This window comes from Corticium candelabrum, chromosome 3, assembly GCF_963422355.1.
Source record: "Corticium candelabrum chromosome 3, ooCorCand1.1, whole genome shotgun sequence".
Lineage (NCBI taxonomy): Eukaryota > Metazoa > Porifera > Homoscleromorpha > Homosclerophorida > Plakinidae > Corticium > Corticium candelabrum.
Window position 1 is genome coordinate 6,528,937 of NC_085087.1, and position 22,532 is coordinate 6,551,468.

At 41.5% G+C, this 22,532-nt stretch overlaps 3 protein-coding genes across 7 annotated transcripts; 1 reads left to right on the forward strand and 2 right to left on the reverse strand.

The window, feature by feature from the left end:
* Positions 1 to 6,548: 6,548 nt before the first annotated feature.
* On the reverse strand, positions 6,549 to 8,632 carry LOC134177700 (uncharacterized protein K02A2.6-like). The gene is made up of 3 exons (XM_062644480.1): positions 8,541 to 8,632; positions 8,304 to 8,393; positions 6,549 to 7,797 (listed from the first exon to the last, which is right to left on the reverse strand). Exons 1-3 carry the CDS (start codon positions 8,630 to 8,632, stop codon positions 6,549 to 6,551), a joined length of 1,431 nt encoding a protein of 476 aa, XP_062500464.1.
* On the reverse strand, positions 7,959 to 21,772 carry LOC134176863 (uncharacterized). 5 transcript variants are annotated; one of them, XR_009969382.1, is made up of 9 exons: positions 21,659 to 21,772; positions 21,232 to 21,537; positions 20,847 to 21,170; positions 20,443 to 20,769; positions 20,080 to 20,373; positions 13,059 to 13,184; positions 10,154 to 10,618; positions 8,986 to 9,098; positions 7,959 to 8,393 (listed from the first exon to the last, which is right to left on the reverse strand). XR_009969382.1 is itself a non-coding variant. In XM_062643540.1 (8 exons), the coding sequence occupies exons 1-8, from the start codon at positions 21,762 to 21,764 to the stop codon at positions 9,064 to 9,066; spliced, it is 1,983 nt and encodes a 660-aa protein (XP_062499524.1). In that variant the 5' UTR covers positions 21,765 to 21,772; the 3' UTR covers positions 8,403 to 9,063. The 5 variants fall into 5 exon arrangements, 3 of the variants coding, with proteins under 3 accessions (XP_062499524.1, XP_062499523.1, XP_062499522.1); XR_009969381.1 differs by lacking the exon at positions 7,959 to 8,393 and adding an exon at positions 8,403 to 8,923; XM_062643540.1 differs by lacking the exon at positions 7,959 to 8,393 and having other exon boundaries at positions 8,403 to 9,098.
* On the forward strand, positions 16,857 to 18,137 carry LOC134177465 (zinc finger protein 862-like). The gene has a single exon (XM_062644244.1). The coding sequence runs from the start codon at positions 17,170 to 17,172 to the stop codon at positions 17,620 to 17,622; it is 453 nt and encodes a 150-aa protein (XP_062500228.1). The 5' UTR covers positions 16,857 to 17,169; the 3' UTR covers positions 17,623 to 18,137.
* Positions 21,773 to 22,532: the final 760 nt, after the last annotated feature.

Consider the following 22,532-nt stretch of genomic DNA (forward strand, 5'->3'; position numbering starts at 1 on the left):
AATCTGGATAGGACGCGTTTGGATACTTTGTATGGGCGACCATTCTAGGTTCTTCGCATCCATGATAGATTGGGAAAGTCCACACTCTCTGATAGATTGGGTGACCACAGCCATGTCGACATGGCAAACATAGCATCACCTGTTGATGCTCAAAGCAGCAGGATGTACGCATTGACCCTCTAGCAGACAGTGATTCATTTGGCATCGATATCTATTTGACAATGAAGGATATTGCCCTAGCTCAAATAAGAGATCTTTGAATAGAATTTCGCTTAGTATTGAGTTGTCATGAAATTTGACTAGCAAATGATTTTCCCTACCCTGCGACTCTGTAAACTTACGCTGTATCTTGCAGAGTTAATTAATCTTCTTTACCACCAATAACTTGCATGTACAATTAACTCTTCTTTATATGGGTACGTACTAGACTCAGGTGGTGTAAGTCACGAGCGAGCTCTAGGCAGCGCACCTCTTTTTGTATCATCTAGGCTGTTGTGAGCGATTTATACGTTTTCCTACATGTACCTTCTAGGTACACTGTATAGTATGTGTATTTGCAACACTTGCCTATTTCTTACCTCCTGAACTCAACAATCCATGCAACATTACATCCTAGTAAACACAACATAGTAACGCTAACTCTAGCTGTACCTAACCCTACCCAGCCCAGCGGGCTGCTTCATGTCATTCCTTTCCAAAGCCTCCATTAGTGAGAATGCCCATTGTCATTTTCTGTTTGAACACTTCGTAGTCACTGTATTGCGTTGAACTAGCGACCTGTATAGCATGACCTGCATGTGCGGCAAGTAACAAAACATCAGGAACATTTTCGAGTTACTTGGCGACGAATTTCACGTGATGTATACCTCTGTTTTGCAAAAAGCCTTTTACTTGATCCTCCAGCCCTCTAATCGCATGCAGTACCCTGACGACACTGTGTTCATCGCCATTATTATCCGTCATAGTGAAGCAGCTAGATTGTGGTCTCGTTGATATTTCCCACGCTTGATAATATCGATAGCCTAATTTGGTCATAAAGGTGTTGGCCAATGCAGTCCGGCCAATCAAAAGTTTTCATCCTCTATCTACCGCCCCGGAATCGCTGCAATAGACAAACAAACAGATAGTTCATGGCCTAGATCAATCGCGTACATATGAGGATTCGTCGAATTTCGAGATGGTGCGAACGAACCGATCTACTTAGAATTAGTACCTCCGATATTATACTTTGGCATCGTGTTGAAATAATAGAAAAGTGTATTGACAAATTGCTATAAAAATTTCTATTTTAGTAATCTCACCCTGAACAGTAGGCATATTCACTAGATACAGAGCTTGCGGCGCTTACAGAATTTTCTAAGTTTTCCACTACACTTAATTTTATATCGTGAGATGATAGATACCGGCTGGGGCTTCCCCGTCAGATGTTTAGAGGCGTGGTCTAGATGATCCACGCAAATGTCCTCTAGCTAGATAGTTGCTTGAAGTCTTTCCAAATCGACTAGACGTCAACTTTCCAGTGTAGGCTAGACGTTGATCTCGTTGATTATAGATGCCCTAGACGCGTGCCTTCATGCCACGGGCTTCCCTCGCTCATCGCCGCAAGGAATGTCTGACGATTGAGCGTGACGGTTGACGAGAGCCAGGTGCAAGTGCTTACCAACTTGTTGTGAGAGGTCGGTCGCGTGCCAGTTGAGGCTTTCTCATGAATCTCTTAATTGCATTACATTGCATGCGTGCCAGAGGCGTGGCTGGGCGTGGCTAAGCTAGACGCAACTTTCGTCTTTCAATAGAATTGAATATTGAAGTCTCCGGCAACCGCCTGCGCGGTGTCATAATGCCGTTTATGAGATATGGCTCGCGCTAGCAGCTGCAGGTAACTTTCTATTTACATTTAGTACGGAGAAAGAAAATTGCATCGGAGGCTCTAATCTAATATTCATAATTTACGAAAATTGGACGGATGGAAAGATTGAATCTATTTGCAAAGTAAACGAGTATTGAAATGACAATTGGTCTTCAATCAATTTCTATTTTCAATGTAATGGAATATTGTAAGAGCAAGCAACGCCAGTCAATTTCTAATTTGACATTCAATTTTCAATTTGTTTCAGAAATTAAAAATGGAATGGACAAATTCAAAATTTAATATTTAATTTTTAAATTAAATTGAATATTGAATTTAACATTGAAAATTGAACTAACGTGCTTGCAATTTCAATATTCCATTGCATTGAAAAAGAAAATTGGTTTAAAAAGTGTGTTTTCAATATTCGTTTTAATCTGTAAATAATTATAGTCCGTCGATCAATCAATTTTCAATTTTCAATAAAATTGAATATTGAAATTGCAAGCAACTTCTAGGCTATTTTCAATTTCTAATTCAATATTCAGTTGTTGCCGGAAATTGAAAATGGAATGGACGAATGGTCACGCACCTACTGCAGTCTGTTTGCGTTGTGCAACCGAGGTCTGTTTGCGTTGTACTACCGCAGTCTGTTTGCGTTGTGCTACTGCAGTCTGTTTGCGTTGTACTCCCGCAGTCTTTTTGCGTTGTGCTACTGCAGTCTGTTTGCGTTGTACTACCGCAGTCTGTTTGCGTTGTGCTACTGCAGTCTGTTTGCGTTGTGCTACTGCAGTCTGTTTGCGTTGTGCTACTGCAGTCTGTTTGCGTTGTGCTACTGCAGTCTGTTTGCGTTGTGCTACTGCAGTCTGTTCGCGTTGTGCTACCGCAGTCTGTTTGCGTTGTGCTACTGCAGTCTGTTTGCGTTGTACTACCGCAGTCTGTTTGCGTTGTAGGAGTTTTGGCAGAGATCGCACGCCATAGGTCCACAAATGCGATCACGCATTTTTCACGAATGCTCCATCTGTGGTGAAGACAATCACACGAGAAAGTTCTGCCCTCATTGCGACCATTGCTACCGCTGTTTGAAACCGGGGCACTACGCACGTGACTGTAGAGCTAACCAACCGTCCAGGCCTCCCTTTGGAAAAGGCCGTGTTATGGCCCTAGCAGTTGAAACGCACGGGCTTCTTCGTGTTGATGTACAACTTGGTGGGCCGGGTTATCACCCTTTTCTCGTTGACACGGGGGCAGAAATTAGTCTTATTCCCGCGTCGCTCGCCTCCAATATTAAAGGCAAGATTAACAGGTAATTGTCCCGACAACCGGTCATGGTTGACGGGTCTAGCATCCGCTGCGAAGGCACGGTTACTTGTAGGATACGTCTTGGACCACGAGATATTTCAGCGCAATTCTACATTGTGTCGGGTATCACGGAGGGCATTCTAGGACTCGATACGTTATCTCATCTGGACTTACAAATTGACACGAGAACGCGACGGTTGCTCATTGATGGTCATGCCATACCCGAATGTGAATGGCTTTGCCCTCCTGAACGATCACGCTCGCAGATCCAGCTGATCAGGTTCGGGAAAGTGTATGCTACTACTGATGAATACATTGCTTCTGGCCAAGAATACAGTGTTTGGGGCAAGGTTCACTGCCCAGGTCTACGTCCAGGCGAGACATGCACGGGTGTAGTGGAAGTAACAGAGCGGTTGCCGGCCTCCCACGGCCTTGTGGGATGCTGTACGCTTGCCATTGGGGGACCATCACAACACGTCCCAGTCAAGGTTTTCAACTTGTCAGAAGAAACAGTACGCATCCACAAGAACCAGAGCTTAGCAGAGTTCACAGAGGCAACCACATCTACCAACGCAACCACAGGACCGCCAGACGTTGACAAGATCACGACCGGAAATCATCTCACAGATGAACAATCAAGACGACTACAACATTTTCTTTGTAAGTATCAGACCGTGTTTGCTTACGATGGAAATGAAGGACGAACGTCTACCATTGAGCACACAATTAAGCTGACAGATGACACACCAGTGGCTTCTAGATACCGGCGCACCCCGAGCGGGTGGAGACATGAGATCGAAAGTGAAGTTCAAAGGTTACGGAATAAAATAACGGTGTTATCAGATCGTCAACGTTCTCATATGTGGCTCCAATTTGTCCCGTAAAGAAGAAGGACGGGACTATGCGCCTTTGCATTGACTATCGCCAATTAAACGCACGTACTAAGAGCGATGCGTTTCCCACGGGCAACGTATTGGACGTTATCGACAACATGGCTGGCGCGCGATACTTCAGCACAATTGATCTTGCACAAGGCTATCACCAGGTACCAGTCGCTGAGGCCGACAGAGAGAAAACCGCTTTCCGTACTTCATCCGGTCTCTGGGAATTTACTCGGATGCCGTTCGGGTTGAAAGGAGCGCCCGCGACCTTTTGTAGGCTGATGGCCCGTGCTCTCGGACATATGTCGCCAACGCAGTTGGCGCTCTATATGGACGACATTTGCGTTATTTCTGCGACGTTCGACTCTCATCTGGAACGCCTCGAGGCCACGTTCAAAAATCTTTTGGTTCACGGTCTCCGCATCAAAGCACATAAATGCAGTTTCGCTATGGCGGAAGTCATCTTCTGTGGACACAAACTTAGCGCCGAAACACGCAGCCACGCAGTCCACCTACAAGCTCACCACCTACCAGCGTTGATAAGGCGCAAGAGAACCAGAGCGAATCGGAGTGGACGACTGCGGACGAAGCGACACCATCTACCGATGACGAACAACAACTGCGCGAACGACGCAATGCGGATCGCCCACGACGCCAGCCCAGAATGCCAATACGTGTCGACGATTATATCATAGACACTGATATGACTTAACGTAATTAATTATTATGGACAGATTGAGTTGAGTTATATAACGTTGCGTTGTACTTTTTAGTCTGGACCCGTTCTCATTTAAGGGGGGAGTAGTGTAAGGGTACGCGAGGTGATACGGGGAGGGGTGTTGAGTTAGCTTTGAGCGCGAACATGTCTAACAGTACTTCTACCGTTACAACTGCTTAGTCTGATCTTGATGGGCAGGTAATTCTGGCACTAGCATATCAAGAGAACATCAAAGTTCCCTACCCAATAGAAGTTTGGATGGAGACTCCCCAGTAGTGTCATGTTCTGTACTCCTGCATACCATGAGAAAGTCAGTAACAACGTCTTGCAGATTCGCTTCTGGTGTTTCTAATCCTTTTTGGACTGCTCTTAAACGACTGAATGAATCTTTCTGCTTGTCCATTACTTTCAGGGTGGTAAGGAGGTGTTAAACTGTGAAAGATTCTTTGCTGATTACAGAAATCTTTAAACTCTTTTGCCACAAACTGCATGAGGGCCATTGTTGGTGATGATTTGCTTTGGAATTCCAAAACTCGCAATTTGGTGTTTTAATGACGATATTACTTGCTCTTTTCCGCTTGATCTAACTTGAAATTTAAAACCTCTGGCCAATTTGAATGGGTATCAACAACTATGAGCCACATAAAATTCTTGAACGGCCCCGCAAAATCAAGGTGTAAACGTTGCCAAGGTCTGTCCGGAAATTCCCACGGATGAAGAGGAACTGTTGGAAGACTATTTCTGTGTAAGGCACACGCATCGCAATTGCAAGCCAGTTTCCTCATGCGGGCGGAACCCACATGAGCTCTATGCAACTGTAGCAGAAACAATTGCCTAATGGCAGATGGCACCACAACGCACGTTGTTTCATCTCCATGCTTCAAGAGGCAACCATCAATAACTGAAAGTTGATGTTTGCAAGAAGAATACGGTTTGACGCTTGCATTCGATGATTTTGCTGGCCATCCTTCCTGAATGTATCGAATGATTTCTTGTAAGACGACATCTTTCCTAACGTATTTCTAAAGTTGCTTGTAGACAGTGGGTCCATTTTTAACATTTTGGGTCTCTAGGCTAGCCACAAACTGCTCAGCTTGTTCGTCTTGTTGTCTAATTTGATCAAAAGTTTTATCATGTCCTCTAGGAAGACGTGACAAGGCATCAGCGTTTCCATGACTGGATGAACTTCAATATTCGATGTCATACTTGTACTGCGATAGCTGGAGAGCCCGCCTATAGTCAAACGACTGCTGGTTCTAGTAGGAACTGATATCCTAGTAACATCAAAAATTGTGACCAGTGGTCTATGATCTGTTCTTAAGGTAAAATGACGTCCCAGAAGATAATGTCAAAATTTTTGAATTCCATAAATAATTGACAAAGCTTCCTTCTCTATCTGAGAATAGTTTACTTCAGCTTTCGTTAAAGACTTGGAAGCATACTCGATCACTTGCTCTTGTCCCTCAGTGTTATGCTGAGATATACAAGCTCCTAGTCCTTTTTCACTAGCATCACATGCTAGGAACAACGGTTGATCCTGATTGTACATTGCTAGAACTGGTAGTGAGGTAAGCTTCTTCCAAATCGTGTTTAAAAGAGCCTGCAACTACACTGGACCAAACCCAAGGCACATCTTTTCTCAACAGATAATTGAGTGGAACTGTATGATCAGATAGCCTAGGAAAAATTGAGAAAATAGGTAACCATTCCTAGAAATGAACGTAATTCAGTTTGATTTGTAGGAATCGGCATGTCTTGAATGGCTTTTATCTTCTCTTTCAAAGGCCGAATACCATCCCTGTCAATGACATGACCAAAGATATTGTACCGATGACTGAAAGAATGAACATTTAGCTTCCTTCAAACGAAGGCCATGATCCCTGATACGCTTCAACACCTCAGACAAGTATTTTAAATGTTCTTCATCATCGGACCCTGTCACCAAAATGTCATCATAGAAATTAGTGGTTTTCTTGAGATTTTTTAACACCTTATTCATTACTCTTTGAAATATAGCAGGTGCAGAGCTCACTCCAAATGGTAATCGACGAAATTTGAACAAGCCTTTGTGCGTATTTATCACCAAATATTTCTGACTTTCCAAATCCAGTTCCAATTGATTATACGCATCTGACAAGTCTAACTTAGAGAATTTTTGCCCTCCCACGAGAACAGTGAAAAGATCAGACAGGTGTGGAATTGGGTGCTGGTCTACCACCATGAATTTGTTGAGAGGCTTAAAGTCTCCACATATGCGTACAGATCCTGATTGCTTCACAACATTGACAGTTGGAAATGCGCATAATGCATTATTCACTGGCTCCAAAACTTCTCTTTCAACCAGTCTGTCTAATTCTACCTCTATTTGTTTTCTCATATGCATAGGAGGTCTTCTAAACGGAATGATTTTTAGATCTGCGTCCGGACGAACTTGGATGCTTGCCTTCTCACTGCAACATCCCAACTCGTCCTGGAATATGTCAGAAATTTCATACAACAGCTTATTCAAAGCGATTGGTGCTATTACTTCCACCAGTAACACAGCTTGGCCTCCCAAGCTTTTAAGAAATTCAATACATGTTGTTGCAAGTCCAACTTTCCTTATCCAATCCATCCCAAGTAGATTGGTTCCCACTCCTTCCTTGACATAAAATTGAATATCGGCTAACGAGTTTTGAAACTGCACTGTTTTGACACAAATTCCTTTAAATGTCATAACTTTTCCCCATGCATTTTGAAGTCTTTCTTGAGAAGCCGACAATCTAGGACTCCCAAGACACTCCCAAGACCGAGCATTTAGTAAAGATACGTCTGCTCCCGTGTCTATACGAAATTGAATTGTTTTACCATCTATTGACACATGCACCAATATTTTATTGCTTTCCGAGCAAACTTCATCTATCTTGCAAACGTCCTCGCAGATCGACTCTATACTTGGATCAGTAGTGCTTGAATCTGAAGCATTATCATCACTCAGCTTGGCCGAAGCAATATGCCTTGCTTTTTGTTCTTGCCTGTTTCCAACTACTCGCTGATATGGAGTTTTAAATCTGCAAGCACGTTCCACGTGACCACTGTTTTTACAATTTGCACAAAATAATAAATCTCGGTGTTTTCTCAAAGGACATACTAGTTGGTAATGCTTTCTGTCTCCACAAATGTATAGCATGCACCCACACGTCTATTTCTTATATCAACCACTATAATATATCATATGCAAGGCAACTGACTAATGTTCAGCAATTAAAACTCTAGCTACGATTAGAACAAGAGATAAAAACAGCAAGAAGTAAAGCAATTCCCAGATTCTAGTCAAATGCCTAATCATTGCAGATCCCTTCAACATCAACTGTGTAGATAGAGGCTGCGCAGAACTTCCACGCGTCTATTTTACTAAAAGACTAGTGCTAAAGACAAACTTTCTGACACACGCACAACAGTGACCTGCACACGCTGGTGCATGCAGTCAATACTCATTACTGTCTACTAACTTGTCCTCAGAATTCTGCCAGTCTGCACTCTGCATTTTACAGGCACCATCAAGCATCATGCACACCCATAAGTAATAGAATCTATAGGAAACTTTGACATTTTCAATGATGCAAGATGAAGGCGCGCTTCAGATCCAATAGCAGCCAATTGCACACTATAGTTGGTACACAACAAAGAGCAGCATGTGACATTGTCTTTGACTTGGTAGCACAATCATTATGCTAAGGTTCAACTAAAATAGAAAGTGTAGTTACACATATTAATAATTAGTAGTATGGAATTCGTGTAATTACCTGTTTACCAATGAGTATCAACTTGACTAACAGTAACTGTATAGCTAAATATTGTGTCAGTGACTCCTGTACATGGACCAACTTCAGGCAGTTTCGCCATCTTTGTGAGTGGGCACAAGTGAAGTATTGCACACGCATGCACCCTGAGTGAAGTGTAGGATGGGGCCCTATTCAAGAACCGGATACTCTGAGATGATAGTGGAAGCACACGATCGAAATTTGTAGACAGAGTTGGCAATTTGAAGAAAGTTTTTAGTGTTTTCTTGTTTGCACCAGCATTAATATATAGTCAATTGCGATAAAATGTGGTCTAACAAGTATCAAAATACCTACTTGTATAAACTACAAAAGAACCACTCCTGCTAGCTAGTGCAAGCCTGGCTTATGGTACCTGAGTAAAATCCTACAAACTTAGTTGACAACTACAATATGTAATTTTTATAAACAACTGACTTTGACTATGTTTTCTCTTCTCCAGTGACAATCAGCAGTCGTTGAATTCAGATTGAATGATGTGTCAAGCTTTGACCGCTACTTGTTGCAATTGACATTCTGACCAACAAGATCTGCACAAAAAAGGTAATTAGTAATACAAATTAACATTAAATTTATCTATTCAAGGTAAAATTAATTAGTTTTGAGTAAAACACGATGAGATTTTTAACCATTGCTTAAAGACTTCAGAACCCTGCTAGATACAGCAGAAATTGATGTGACCATGGATTTGCATCAAAACGAGGCCTTCACAAGTATTTTGGTAAAGTGATGGCAATTTTGAAAAAATTATCTGGTCTGGCTCGGTTCTGAAGTTCCATCAGTTGGTCCTAAGTATCATAATGGACGAACGAATTAATGAACACAAGCACGCACAGGCATGTACACACACCCACACGCGCGCGCACACGCACGCACGCACGCACGCACGCAAGCAACACGCAGAATCGAGATACCAGAAACTGTTCAAACATAGCCTCGGCCTCTGGGCTGTCGTCCTCTGTACATAGGTCATCGATCACCTGACAACACGACAACGACATACGGGCACATAGTACCCATGACATGAATGAATGCCCCAGAGCACGTGATCACGTTTGGGTCATAAATGATATCTCATAGAGAAATCTACTTAGATTACCTTTGCATCTATATGTACACATCAGTTACTATGAGTACATCTCGATGTTACACTACGAGTAACAAACGTTTGATATATGTAGATATATCAAGTGTTTTGGAGCTCGAGTCGAAGTAAATCAGTCCTTGACTTAGAAAGGCAAATTGACCAATCATTGGATAAACAGATGCTAAGAAATTTTATGATTTTAATTTATACAATGCATACAATGCCAATAGACATTTGCAGTGTAACATCAAGTTTCAGCGAGCATCACAACTAAATACACAAGCAATTCATTCATCTTATGCAATCTAATACAATACGAAATATCCGGGACTCAGGTAACTAGTACGCAAACTGCTCCCTATGTCACTACACAAAACGAGACAGACTTGCCCATATACTAACTATGCATATAATACAACAATGATTAGTCCAGCATTCAAAGAGCTTCCTCATGTGACTCTTCGTCCCCACTGGAACTGTATCGTGAGTGATTCTCACCTGGTAAAGTAAGCCGTTGAGTTTCAGGACTCGAATTCTTATCTCTTTCAAGTTTAAGATTTTTTGTGGCTACAACATCGATCTGTTGGTACGGAACGGATCTCATAGGCCTCCTGGCTGGAACCCGTTCGTCCTCGGAAGGAAATTGTGGCTCCGCATATGTGACACCCGTTCTTGCAGATTTCGAGTCAAGTTGACCTTGAGCACATGTCTGTGTTTGTGGTGTATGAACTTGTGGCTGCGTATATGTGCCACCTTTTTTTGCAACCATCGAGTCAGGTTCATGTGGAGCTGGTTTGTCCTTGGGTACATGCCCCACATGACCGTATGTATGTGTATATGACGAATGCTCTATGCTAGCTTTTACCAACACACCATCAGGTGCATTTACATATGCAACAGACGCTGCTGTTGTTGTAACTTTAACATCTGTTGTTGTTTGTCCCCCTTCCTGTGTTCGATTGTCTAACAAACATAAACAACAACATTTACAAACAATCAACAACGCCAAGCACTACAGTGTATGCATGTTGCATATTATGCTAGATCTAGCCAAATCACATTTAAACAGTCAATCCCTCAGTAGTGACTGGTTCATTTCACTTAGCTATCAGACGATCGGCATTCATTCAGCAAACTGGGTGAATACCTCGATGGGTGAATACCTCAAAATCTCTGTTAACTATAAAAGTATGCCTCTGCCCAATAATGGATGACTGTAAGACAATGAGATGTCAACAACACTGCTTTGCCTCTTTACACAGCAATGATAAAAGCAACAAAAACCATGTGAAAGGTACAAGCAGATATTGTAGCTAATCAGTTTCATGCTACAATGGCCTAAGTAAAGTGGATAAACATAATTGATCGTGTTTAATCAATTACAAAGAAGTTTACTATCACAAGTCAATACAGTCAGACCTTGGTTATTACATCAATGTTTGTCTGGTTGGTTTCTGACAGACTGATGCGACTGTCAGATGATCGGTACCAAGTACACAGTGACCATGTAAATTGGCTTCACGTGTACCTTCGTCAGAAAGTGAGATGTCGGATAGTCTCGTGTAGCCAGACCCTTTTCGCCGGAAGTATGACGCAGCGAAAAGGGTCTGGCTACGTGAGACTAGGTGTCAGATTATTGGGCGTTGGACTAGCAAGGTCTGACTGTAGTAACAATCAGACAAAGTCAGATAACTTCCCACTAAAACAAATTATTAGCATTTCCACTGCAGCAAAGTACAAAGTCAAGAAGACTGTCAACGTTTGAGCATCATTCTATAAAACTTAAGCAGACGTGAATAACTTGTAATCATTACTTATTAATGTCTCAAAAATTGATAATGTCTTTAGCTTCAATAAGGAGACAAAACACCGATGTATATTTGCGATATCTGCCGACACTGTTTGTGCGAGCATGCTAGTGTAATCATTCTTGCTTACTGTCTGTTCTTAGGCAGAAAACATAAATCTAGAACAAGTATCAAGTTGATCTGGTGTACCAAAATCTACTCCAATGACCAAATGAATGATCCATGAATAAAAGGTGAGTTCTATAATACTTCAGTTTAGAACACAGCTAACTACAATCTGTAACTAAAGAACACTGTAGAGTTATGTGGGGAAACCTAAATAATGGGAATTTCTGAAACAGCGCCCAGGACCGCAATACGAAAATTGGGATGTTAGGGAAGAAAATCCATTCCCAATAAGCACCTGAAAGCTTCATAGGAAACTATGGGAAAATGACTTGAGTACATGTACCACAAAGTAGGCAGGTGTGAGGCCAGTCCTGCATACTTGGTCTTTATTATATACTTAGGAGTACAACCAGACCCAACCAACTGCCCTCCTACACTTCTTGTCAGGTGTTTCTTTAGAGGCTAATTTAGCTCTCCATTCTCTTCTGGTCAATATACCCAGCTCACATGACACAAAGCTGATATTGCTTCCAAATTCTTCTTTCAGCCTTCTGACAAAGCTCAACTTCTGTTCCACAGTGTAAGACCGCTGTCTAGTTGCCATACCGATTCGTACACTGTAGTATAGTAACACACATTACTGAAATACGTACAACCTCGAAATATCGACCAACTCCAGGTTGTGTGGTCAAATTGCTCACCACATTCTTGATTCTCAGTAGCAGCCCATGGGCTGTAAATCCACTGGTCTGGGTGCTGTTTCAGAAATTCCAGATAAAAAGTATATAAAATTATAGAAAGCAATAAAATAAAAACAGTAAGCGCATTAATTAATTATGCTTCACTGCCTGCACGACAACAGTGGCCACCCTCTGAATCACTGTGAGAACAGCTTCATCAGTACTCCTAGACGTGCCCGTATAAAGTACGTGAATATTTGGTGTATAATTTCTTTAGTTAGGGTCAGGGTTAGTTAGGGTTGGAGTCATGGTTAGGGTTAGGCACAAAAAATGCACCAATCAGTGACATAATCCTAATATTTAACAAGTGGCTATAACTTCATACTGTCATTTAATCCTGTTTACAAAAGAAGAAAGAGTTCTTCCATGTATCTTGTGTGCTTCTCACTGTTAAAAGTACCATTTATGCTCTCAGCCAGTTGTTGTTGGAGTGTTGTTCTTGTAAAAGTATTTAGTAAAATGTGGTCAAACACTTTTTCAGAAATGATATCATATAGTAAAAGGTCTCAACAACAATGGCTTCATCTAAAATACAGCAACCCACCGCAATTCAAGTTAAATGTTATGAGTCTTTTAGCATAATTTTTACATACTCAGGATCATCTAGAAAGAGAAAGAGCTACAAAATTACCATAGAAAACTAAACTACTACTCCTTGGTCGTTAGCATAAAGATCCACTTCAAAATTTTGCAACAATTGAAGAAAAGGCTATAAACAGTTACTTTCACGTGAGATGTTACACTTACTCCCTTTGTTCCTCTTGTTTCGACGAACAGCATAATATACTGCAACAGACACCACCACACCACTACCACATACAGAAACACTGACTGTAACTGAAATAATCACAACTTCCTCATCATCTCCTTCATCTGCATTTCAAAAGAAACATACATGTACAATTACCGAACACAATGACATACATACAGTACAACAACTGCTACAGTTCATCAGAAGCAAGTCATAGTAATTTCGCTTGCAATTTATCAAAGCTAAATGTGAATAGGGGGCAGTCATATGATTAGTATTGCAAGTATTAATGTTTGTCACTTTTCAAGAGTTTGGAAGCTTAACATTTTCCAGAGTATAGTGTGATAAATGAGGTTAGTCATTCTTTTATACATTTTACTAGGACTGTGGGCAAATCTGACTAATTTTGGTCTACACACTTGGTTACCAGATACTTATGCAGGGACCCACACCAGTTTCAGCATAATTTATGCTGCAACAATGGTTACAGCTGCATCGTTTAATTATTAGATCAGGTCTTGTTTTGAAAATTTGCTCTTGGTAATCATAATACTGTGATCGTGCTTGGTGCCTTGACAGCTATTTCTGCAGCCACAGAAGGTTAGTACAAAACGACTTGAAAAAGTAGTTGCTTATTCTATGTTGTAGTCAATTGGGCTACATGGTTTGTGGCATTTCAAATTATTTCACTGTTACGTTTCATTCAATGAACCATGCTTATATTAGAGCCCTACTATTTTAAGTGTGGGTTCTTTACTTTGTGTCTGAGCAGATGAACTAGATATGAGCAAGATGTGGGGACAAGTCAAAGGACAAAAAAGAATGCTTTCTAATGCCCTGCCACATTCTTCAGTAGAGGAGGTTGCAATAACAATCGTCCAAGTAGTCCAAAATGTTTGAAACACCGAGTTCGTTGACCAGGATCCAATGTAGTGCATCTGCCAGACGGTTAAACAGGACTGAAGCTGAGCATACGGTAAATGAGAAAGCGAATATAAATTCCAATCATCAAACTGGACTGGGTCAGAAGGCATGCTTTATATTGACCCTAGCCATTGCAGTCACAGAGACAAAAGACTGCAGGATGGCAATTGCATCGTTGACAGTACTGTATCTCAGACCAAACTCTTCTCTGGAGATGTATTCATTAATGTTAGAACTGAATGGGTAAACAGGTGCAAAATAAATTGCCATGAGCCTCTTTTCTTTGGTACTACACCTAAGCCAGATAATTGTAGGTTTTCAGAGGCAAAAGGGCATCCCAAGTGTCCACAGGCACGTTTGCTCTGTCGACCTTTCCAAACTACATCTATAAGCAGATAGAAGGTTGGCGATAAAATATGTGAAATTCTTGGGCAACAAAAACCAATAGAGGAACTGTGCATGAAACAATGCACCAGAGTGTGAACTCAAGCTGCATCCAGATGATGCTGAAGTAGACATACTAAGTGTTGTCCATTAATTAATTCATTAACAGGAGTTTACAGATGGTGTGTGTTAATTAATTGGAGCATTGGAGGAGACAATTATGTCAAGTATGGATGCAATCCCCATAATCCACGTTAAAGCAGCGGTGCTTGCAGGATTCAGATGGTTTCTCAGACCTCTGTTGAACCAGTGGCAACGTTCCCTAGAACTACCTGTTTTGGCGGACATAGGCTTTTCTTGTGGCCAAGCTTGTGTGCTGCAGTTGATTCACAACAGAATCAGTAGAGCAACAAAAATTACACTGCATAGCTGTGTCTGGTAAACTGCATGCACCAGAAGTAGGTAACTGCACGAGGAAAAGTTCGACATTGCTGCACCCATAGCAACTCGTGATCAGAGCTAGCTTACACGATGAAGTCAAATACCAGTGATTTCAAAGGCTTGATGATCTGGACGAGACTGTTACACAGCTATCAAAGCAAAATAATACCATTGCCCTCAGTGTCCGACAAATTGGTAGCCCGGGCGCCCGGGACAACCAATTTTTTTACGGACAACTGAATAATTGGTGTGTAGTTGCCCAGGGACAACCAAGGTAATGCAATGAATCTGCTTCACGTGGTGATGCAAAGGACATGTCAGTCATTATCATCTATTGTAACCGCTAACATCTAAAGCAATAATAACGCGTGGCAAGAAGACGGCAGGTGGCAAATGCCAAACAAGACGTATCAACCTACTAAATGGTGTACTCTATAGGTGTGATCGAGTGGGTACCTGCATCAGATGACAAAATACGGGTGTGAACTACTGGTGTGAGTAATACATAGTTGCACGTGCTGAGTATGCTAGTTCGACAATCCTGTAGAAGTAACTGTAGTTCTAGAGGTGTCATTGTGCGCCTTTCTTCTACAACTCTTGCATGGCATGTACTCTAGCAAATCATTAGCAGGTCGAAACATCTGTCCAGGTGGTGGCAAACGCCACTCCTCGACACATTCTTGCTTTGCGAATGCACGCGTGTGACCACAATCAGATCTTTATCACAACTGCTGCTCTATATAGACATCTCAGTCGTGCATGCTTCGTGTTTGTTTCTGATGGCGTCACAATTTGAAGTCGGAAAGATAGCTGAAATTGACGCACGATCGTTTGCAGTCGACCCCGTGGCGTTGCAGTTATTTCCGTCTGATGCTCCTACACACCATTTACCAGTTTGTGTTCGTGGAGACGGAAATTGTTTGTTTCGAGCTGCGAGTCTTCTCTTGACAGGTAATGAGGAATCCTGTCATAAATTGTTACGTCTGGAGACTGCAAAGGAGCTGACGCGTCACAACAAATACTGTTCTGATCTGTGTGTTGAGCGAGCGTACACCTGTGCCCAACAAAAACATTCGTTGTCCTCAGCAGCCCTGCTTAGCCAGATTCTAGATGACGATTCTTATAAAATATTTAGTAGCCGTACTTGGCAAGGATTCACTACACTAGAACCTTTTGCTCAAGCATTGAAGATAACTGCTAGAAATTGCGAGAAGCTTGGATCCTATGACAGTCTGCCAGAAGCGCTGTCCCTGACTTCTGTAATGGGAGTGAACTTAAAAATGATTTACCCTGATACTGCAAGTACCTCAGGATTTCGCCACTTTCTTCAAGGTCTATTTTCACCAATGTTAGGTTGTGCAGCGAACACTGTGCATATCATGTGGTCCTGTGCGTCTGCTGCATTGCTTCATCAGCCACTGCTACGTACAAACCACTTCGTTCCTATTTTGCCGTCTCGTAAGCAATCAAGTCCTGGCGAAGAGAAGTCCAGTAGCAGCAGTGAGTCTGATTCGTGTAGTGAGAATGACGCTGTAGTGACTACAGAAGCTAACCGTAATAGGCTAGGTACTGTCGATTTGAACACACCAAAATCACTGCAGAAAGTCAGCTCTACACAAAAGAAGACGAAACAACAAAGCATGTTTGCTTTTGTTGCAAAGAAGGATCTGACAGCAACTGCAGCTAGTGAGTATTTGACTAAAACTTCCAGAGTGACTGTTTCTACTCCTGCAAGCAAGAAGGCTAGTTATGATGCAGTCTATGATGCTGAAACACCAAGAAGACAATTTGTCCCAAGTTGGAAAGATCGATTTCCTTGGCTGCAGTTGTGTGTAGAAGAAATAGGAAGTGATGGAAACGTGCGTTCCGATTTCATGAGATGCAAATTGTGTTGTAAGCACTCTTTATATGCAGATAACCGAAGTCCTTTTGTTTTGGGGACCACAAAGTTAGAATAGACCCTATTAAAAAGCATAGTGTTTCGAAACAGCACTTGGCATGCGTCACGCTGAACACATGAGCGGTCAGCAAGCAGTAGATGCTGAAACTACAGCAATTGGGTCAGGTATTCTGCGCCTCCATGAAGGGGAACGACAACGATACAGATGTTTGTTTCGAACAGCTTAGGCTGTTGCCAAAAGATGTAAACCCTTTGTCGACTATGAATACATATGCAAGCTACAAATTTTGAATGGCGTTGATTTGGGTAAGAATTATTTGCACGAAAAGGCTGCAGCCAAGTTTATCAAGTATGTGGCTGATGAGATAAGACTGACAACAGCTCGTGCTCTGGTTGAACATCGATACGTCTCGGTAATATGTGATGGATCAACAGATTTAACTGTGATAGAGCAAGAGATGGTTACGGTACGATACGTTGAACTTTCTAGTTGTCAACCTGTAACGAAGTTGGCTGCCTTGGTAGACCTGAAGTACGCTAACGCAGATGGAGTGTATTCAGCTTTGCAAACAGGCCTGAAGCATGTTGTGAATGATGATCTCCCCGATGCTCTAAATATTGTTTGCGGCAATTTTGATGGTGCTGCTGTCATGATGGGGGCTCGCAATGGTGTCAAGGCTAAGCTCATTTGTGACCATCCCTGTGCTACAATAGTACATTGTGTTGCACACAAACTGGAATTGGCTGTTCTCGACGCGGTTAAGAAAACGTGTTATCTTGATGAGTTTGAAAGAACCTCAAAGGAAATTATTAAGCTTTACCATTATTCCCCTAAACGACGACGGGAACTGCGACAAGTTGCGGATACTCTTTTTGAAGATGATCTCGAGTCATTCTCCGACATCAAATAGATCAGATGGATTGTCAGCAAAGAGCGAGCTCTAAAAGCTATTTTGCACAATTTGCCATCTTTAGCCTCCCACTTAGAGCACATGACCGTCGGTGATGGCAATAGCGATGAAGAGAAGTCCAGGGCACGAGGCTTGCTGGATAATGTTTTGAGCTTCCGGTTTGTTTTTTGGCTTCATATTATGCTAGATTTTTTGAGTGTTGTGACAAAGGTTTCACGAAAATTTCAGCAAGACAAGTTAACAGTACTCGAAATTCCAGATATCATCACTGGTTGCATTGACGGTCTTTCTGATCTTATTGAACAAGGCGGAGACATCGAAAATCATTCAATCTGAAATTCAATGCCTACAAAAACAAATTTGGCAAAATTCAGTTGCGAGGTAGAAGGATGACGAGAGAAAGTGCGAAAACAGACGGCATAGACTGGGACATGGACGCAACAAATCTAGTTGAAAGTTCGATAGCGTATCTGAAACAGAGATTTGCCTGCTTCGATGAAGAACCATTGAAGCATTTCAAGATATTTAATTTAAGTTATGGCCATACAACGAGAGCGAGTTAAAAAAGTTTGGTCATAATGCCCTACTGGAAGCGTTCTATCCAGCTCTGGAGAAGGCTAGCTGCAATATTAGTGAGGTGCCCAGTCAATGGGGCAGACTCAAACGTTGTCTGCTGCCACTTCGCACTTCTCTTTACTTCCAGTGTATAGTGATCTATTGAAGGCAGAGTACAAGAACTCAGATCTAAGCAGTATTTTGCATCTTGTTGACATCATGTTCACCATCAGTCCCAGCACTGCTGAATGTGAGCGTCAATTCTCAGGTATGAAATTGATCAAGTCAAATCGACGTTGTAGATTGCAGCAGGCAACTCTAGACAACCTAATGAGAGTTCACTGTGATGGTCCTGAACTGGAACAGTTTGCCCCTGATAACGTCATCAGTGCATGGCTTATGCGGACACCTGGGAGCCGCCATATTCATGGGCATCACACTTCTAGAAAGCGCAAATTCAGCGAACTTGACCAGTCTGATGAGTCGGATGAGTCAATTTGAATAAGACATATGTTTGTCGTGTTTACGTAGTAATTACTTCACTGTCAAGAGTTGACGTTTTCTCATAATTAATTGACTGTGTGCTGCTGTTAGTGATCGATACTAAAGATACTATACAGATATAATAAATCAGTCACTAATAGTTTCAGCTTGTAATTTTACATGCATGAATTCTATTGAGTATTTGTGAGCTGCAGTAGTGTGTAACTGGACACACGTGCGCGCGTGCACGCACACACATGCGCAAATTCCACAATAGACTATTAGTGTTGTATAAGAGGAAATTGCACGGACACCCATAGTCAGCAACGGACAACTGAAAGATCAGTACGTGGTTGCCCGGGGACAACCACAAGTTTTGTCAATTTGTCGGACACTGTAGCAAATGTCCTTTAAACGTTACTGAGAGAAGAAGGAACTATTTTGGTCATGTTTAGTTATTATTTGTATAAGTGCCAACATCATGGCTAACAATGTGTGCAAGTGCACACGTGCTGACACACAAAGAACGTGCACGAGATGCCCCCCTCATAGTAACCACTTTCCTACGCCTATGCAGTAGTAATGTGAGAAGTCCTGCTGAGTCTACATGTCACATTTGACATGTAGTGCACCGATTAGAAGCAGAATGACTTCTAAAAAAAGAAATATATTACTATAGTATTTTGCGTTCAATTATCCGATTCAGGCGTTCAATTATCCGTTGCGCCTCAGCGGCGTCGGGTGGGTGCAAAAAGTGGTGGGGCTGACTCGCTGCTGAGACTTCGTCTCGTCTTTGATATCAAAAATTTTGAAAACTCCCCCAAAAAGTGGTGGGGCTTCAGCCCTCTCTAGCCCCTATTACGCAACGCCGCTGTGTGCCTAATATGCATGATGAACTAAAATAAATTAGACTATTAGGTGTCTTACTGAATGACTGAACTAACTAAACCGTCTAAACAAACTACCTCGGATAATTGAACACCGGATTCGGATAATTGAACGCCTGGTTCAGATAATTGAACGCAAAATACTATAGTTGGTACTATACACCACTCTCATCTAGAGAGACCCTTCCTACCTTAAACAACTCCAAAGCCAGTACAAACTTTGGTCCCACAAAAAGCTTCCTCAGCACAACCTCAAAACACTACAATCAAGTTGTTCTACAAATTTTAACTTGTTAGTACTAGATATGCCGTGACAAATGTGTACATCAATCTGTACAGTAAAGTGACAGTTGACTCAACTAGACAGATTGAAAGTAAAGAAGATGTTGACAATGTCACATGGTCACCCATCAGTGCTAACTGAGACAACAGCAATGAGCCTGTATAACTTCATCACACCTGCTGCTTCATCAACTCATCAACTCATCAACTCATCACAATTTGTGCTATTAAAACACGTTTCATTTCTTACCTTTATCTTGGCTTGATATTTGAAATGTGACTGGTTTCCCTATTGGACGTTCCTGTGATTGATCTACTGCATACACTTGAACTGTATAGTTTGCTCCTGCCTCCAGTCCCGTTATGGTAATAGCTACAATACCATTCTCAACAGAATATGATGACTGCAGTTCGTCAGCAGACGCTACGTCTTTAACAATGTATTTGTCAATTTGACAATTCAAGTCAGGAGCCTTTACTGCCAGTGTTATGGTGTCATCAGACAAAAATACTTCTTTGGCTGCTCGCGGCTGCAATAATGGACCTTACAAAACAACACAACATAATGTATTTTATGAGACTAAACAACAATTAAATACAACCAACTACTCACAAATACACTGACCACAGCGTGTAGAGCAAGGCTGAGTAGCAGGAACACTAGCACCAACACAATTTCTTGCAACAACATTTGCATAATATGTTGTTCCACCAGAAAGACCTGGCACAGTAACCATTCCACCCTTCTGTGTCAACTCAGAATTGTCAACCACAAACAGAGTCTTTGAATAAGCTGTCTGTGTGAAATTCAGATCTCTACTCAGTACTACAGCATAATGTGAGACGTCATCACCACCATTGCTGCTCACTACCCAAGCTATTGCTACACTTGTATTTGTGGTCAACGTGGGATTACATTGAAGTTTAGGCTGCTTTGGGACTACAACAAAACAATACCAACATATTTACAAGTACAGGTAACTACAGGTGCAAGTAACTAAGAAGTCATAAACACACCAGACAGTGTAGTTGCTTTGACTCTCGTCGACATTGGTCCAATACTATTTGTTGCTTCCACGTCTATACAATATGTTGTGTTACCATCCAGTCCTGGTATTATGTAACTGCCTCCTTGCTGTGTAAATCTAGCATTGTTTGATACCATCCATGTCTTTGAGTTGAGCAATGTAGTTGGAGTATTACTACAACCTTTCCTCCATCTCAGTGTGTAATTGCTGATGTCGCGTCCACCATTACTGTACACAGTCCATGTAACCAGTAAACTGTTATTATTGTTATAACAAGAGGTGTTTACAGACACATCAATTGGACCTGGAGGAGCTAAAATATACCAGAATTACGTGTACATGTCATTTAACAACAAATTTGTCACATAACTCACCAAGTACAGTTATTACTTGAGTTGATGTATTACTTCCCAGTGGATGCTTCGCATATGCTGTTACTGTAGTATTCCAGCTTTTATCAACAGTAAAGACGTACTGTATGTGATTGTTCTCATTCACTGTGACAGTTCCTATTGATTTGTTGAGATTTCCGTTAGATGATGAGAAGAGTACAACATTATTTCGACTCAGATGTATTTCAGTTGCAGCTGGAACTGATGACACGTTGATGACTAAAGTTCCTAGTTCTTTAGATACAAGTTCATTGCTTGGAATAACACTAAGACTGACACCATCAAAATCTAACAAATGGAACAAAACAGTTAGTCTAGTGCAGAATAAGTGAAAACAGTATACACTCTATACTGCAGGTATATCAGTAGCTTAAGTGTTGATCAATAATTACAAAATTTCATGACTTACATTGTACAGTCAAATGTGCTGATGAAAGAACTTTGTCAAATTCATTCTCAAGAACACAATCATAACGACCACTTTTGTCCCTTGAAATTGAAGATACTCTAATCATACTCGTCAATGTACCCTCTGGAAGAAGTGTCTGCTCTAGTAATGTCTGCATGTGACCACTATTGTTTGTAAATATCCAGCCAACAGTCGGTAAAGGCATAGTGTAAGCAGTAATGCAGTTGAATTCTACAAAGTCTGCACCCTCGTTCACAGTTTGATCAACAGGAGGAGTTTTCACAGATGGAGCAGCTACAACCAAGCAAACAATTGACAGACACTCCCTAATAAAAGTCAGTGACTACTATACCATAACTGCACATAAATGCACACATGCCCATTCACTCCTAGTAGTAAGTTATATCCTGCTATTACAATTGGAATTCTCAATAGTTCAATAATGATTATTGTAACTCATTACAACAGGTAAACAAAAAAATGACCATTGGATTAATTGTGACATTTCTCGCTGAATCAAGTAATTTGCTTCTAGTTAACGTTAGGTCAAGCTAAAATTAGGTAAATTTTAGACTTGCCAAAGCTTTTACATTCAAATTAGAGTGACTATAAAAAGGCAGCAAACCATTGCATGCCTTCTTTCCTTGACATCCTGTTCTTTGTCAATGTCAAGACAACTGTTTCAGCCACCAGTAAGAAGAAACAAGACTTCGTAAAGTCACATGATTTAGAAAGTAGAGTACTCAAAATGTATAGGGGTTTACTGACATCCGGTCTGTGACTATGTACATAGCCGGCTAGCTGGCTGACTATATATGTCCATCACGATCATAAATGTGCCACGCCTTTAGTTCAATCCAAACACATAGCGATA

Coding starts and splice junctions, on each gene's coding strand:
- LOC134177700 (XM_062644480.1), bottom strand. CDS start 8,632: ATGGCGAAACTGCCTGAAGTTGGTCCATGTACAGGAGTCACTGACACA. Junction 8,394..8,540: donor AGTCAAGTTGATACTCATTG/GTAAACAGGTAA, acceptor TACCAACTATAG/TGTGCAATTGGCTGCTATTG. Junction 7,798..8,303: donor ATAGATTCTATTACTTATGG/GTGTGCATGATG, acceptor ACGTGCTTGCAG/ATTTAAAACTCCATATCAGC.
- LOC134177465 (XM_062644244.1), top strand. CDS start 17,170: ATGGTTACGGTACGATACGTTGAACTTTCTAGTTGTCAACCTGTAACG.
- LOC134176863 (XM_062643538.1), bottom strand. CDS start 21,764: ATGATTAGAGTATCTTCAATTTCAAGGGACAAAAGTGGTCGTTATGAT. Junction 21,538..21,658: donor AGCACATTTGACTGTACAAT/GTAAGTCATGAA, acceptor TCCATTTGTTAG/ATTTTGATGGTGTCAGTCTT. Junction 20,374..20,442: donor ACGCTGTGGTCAGTGTATTT/GTGAGTAGTTGG, acceptor TTGTTTTGTAAG/GTCCATTATTGCAGCCGCGA.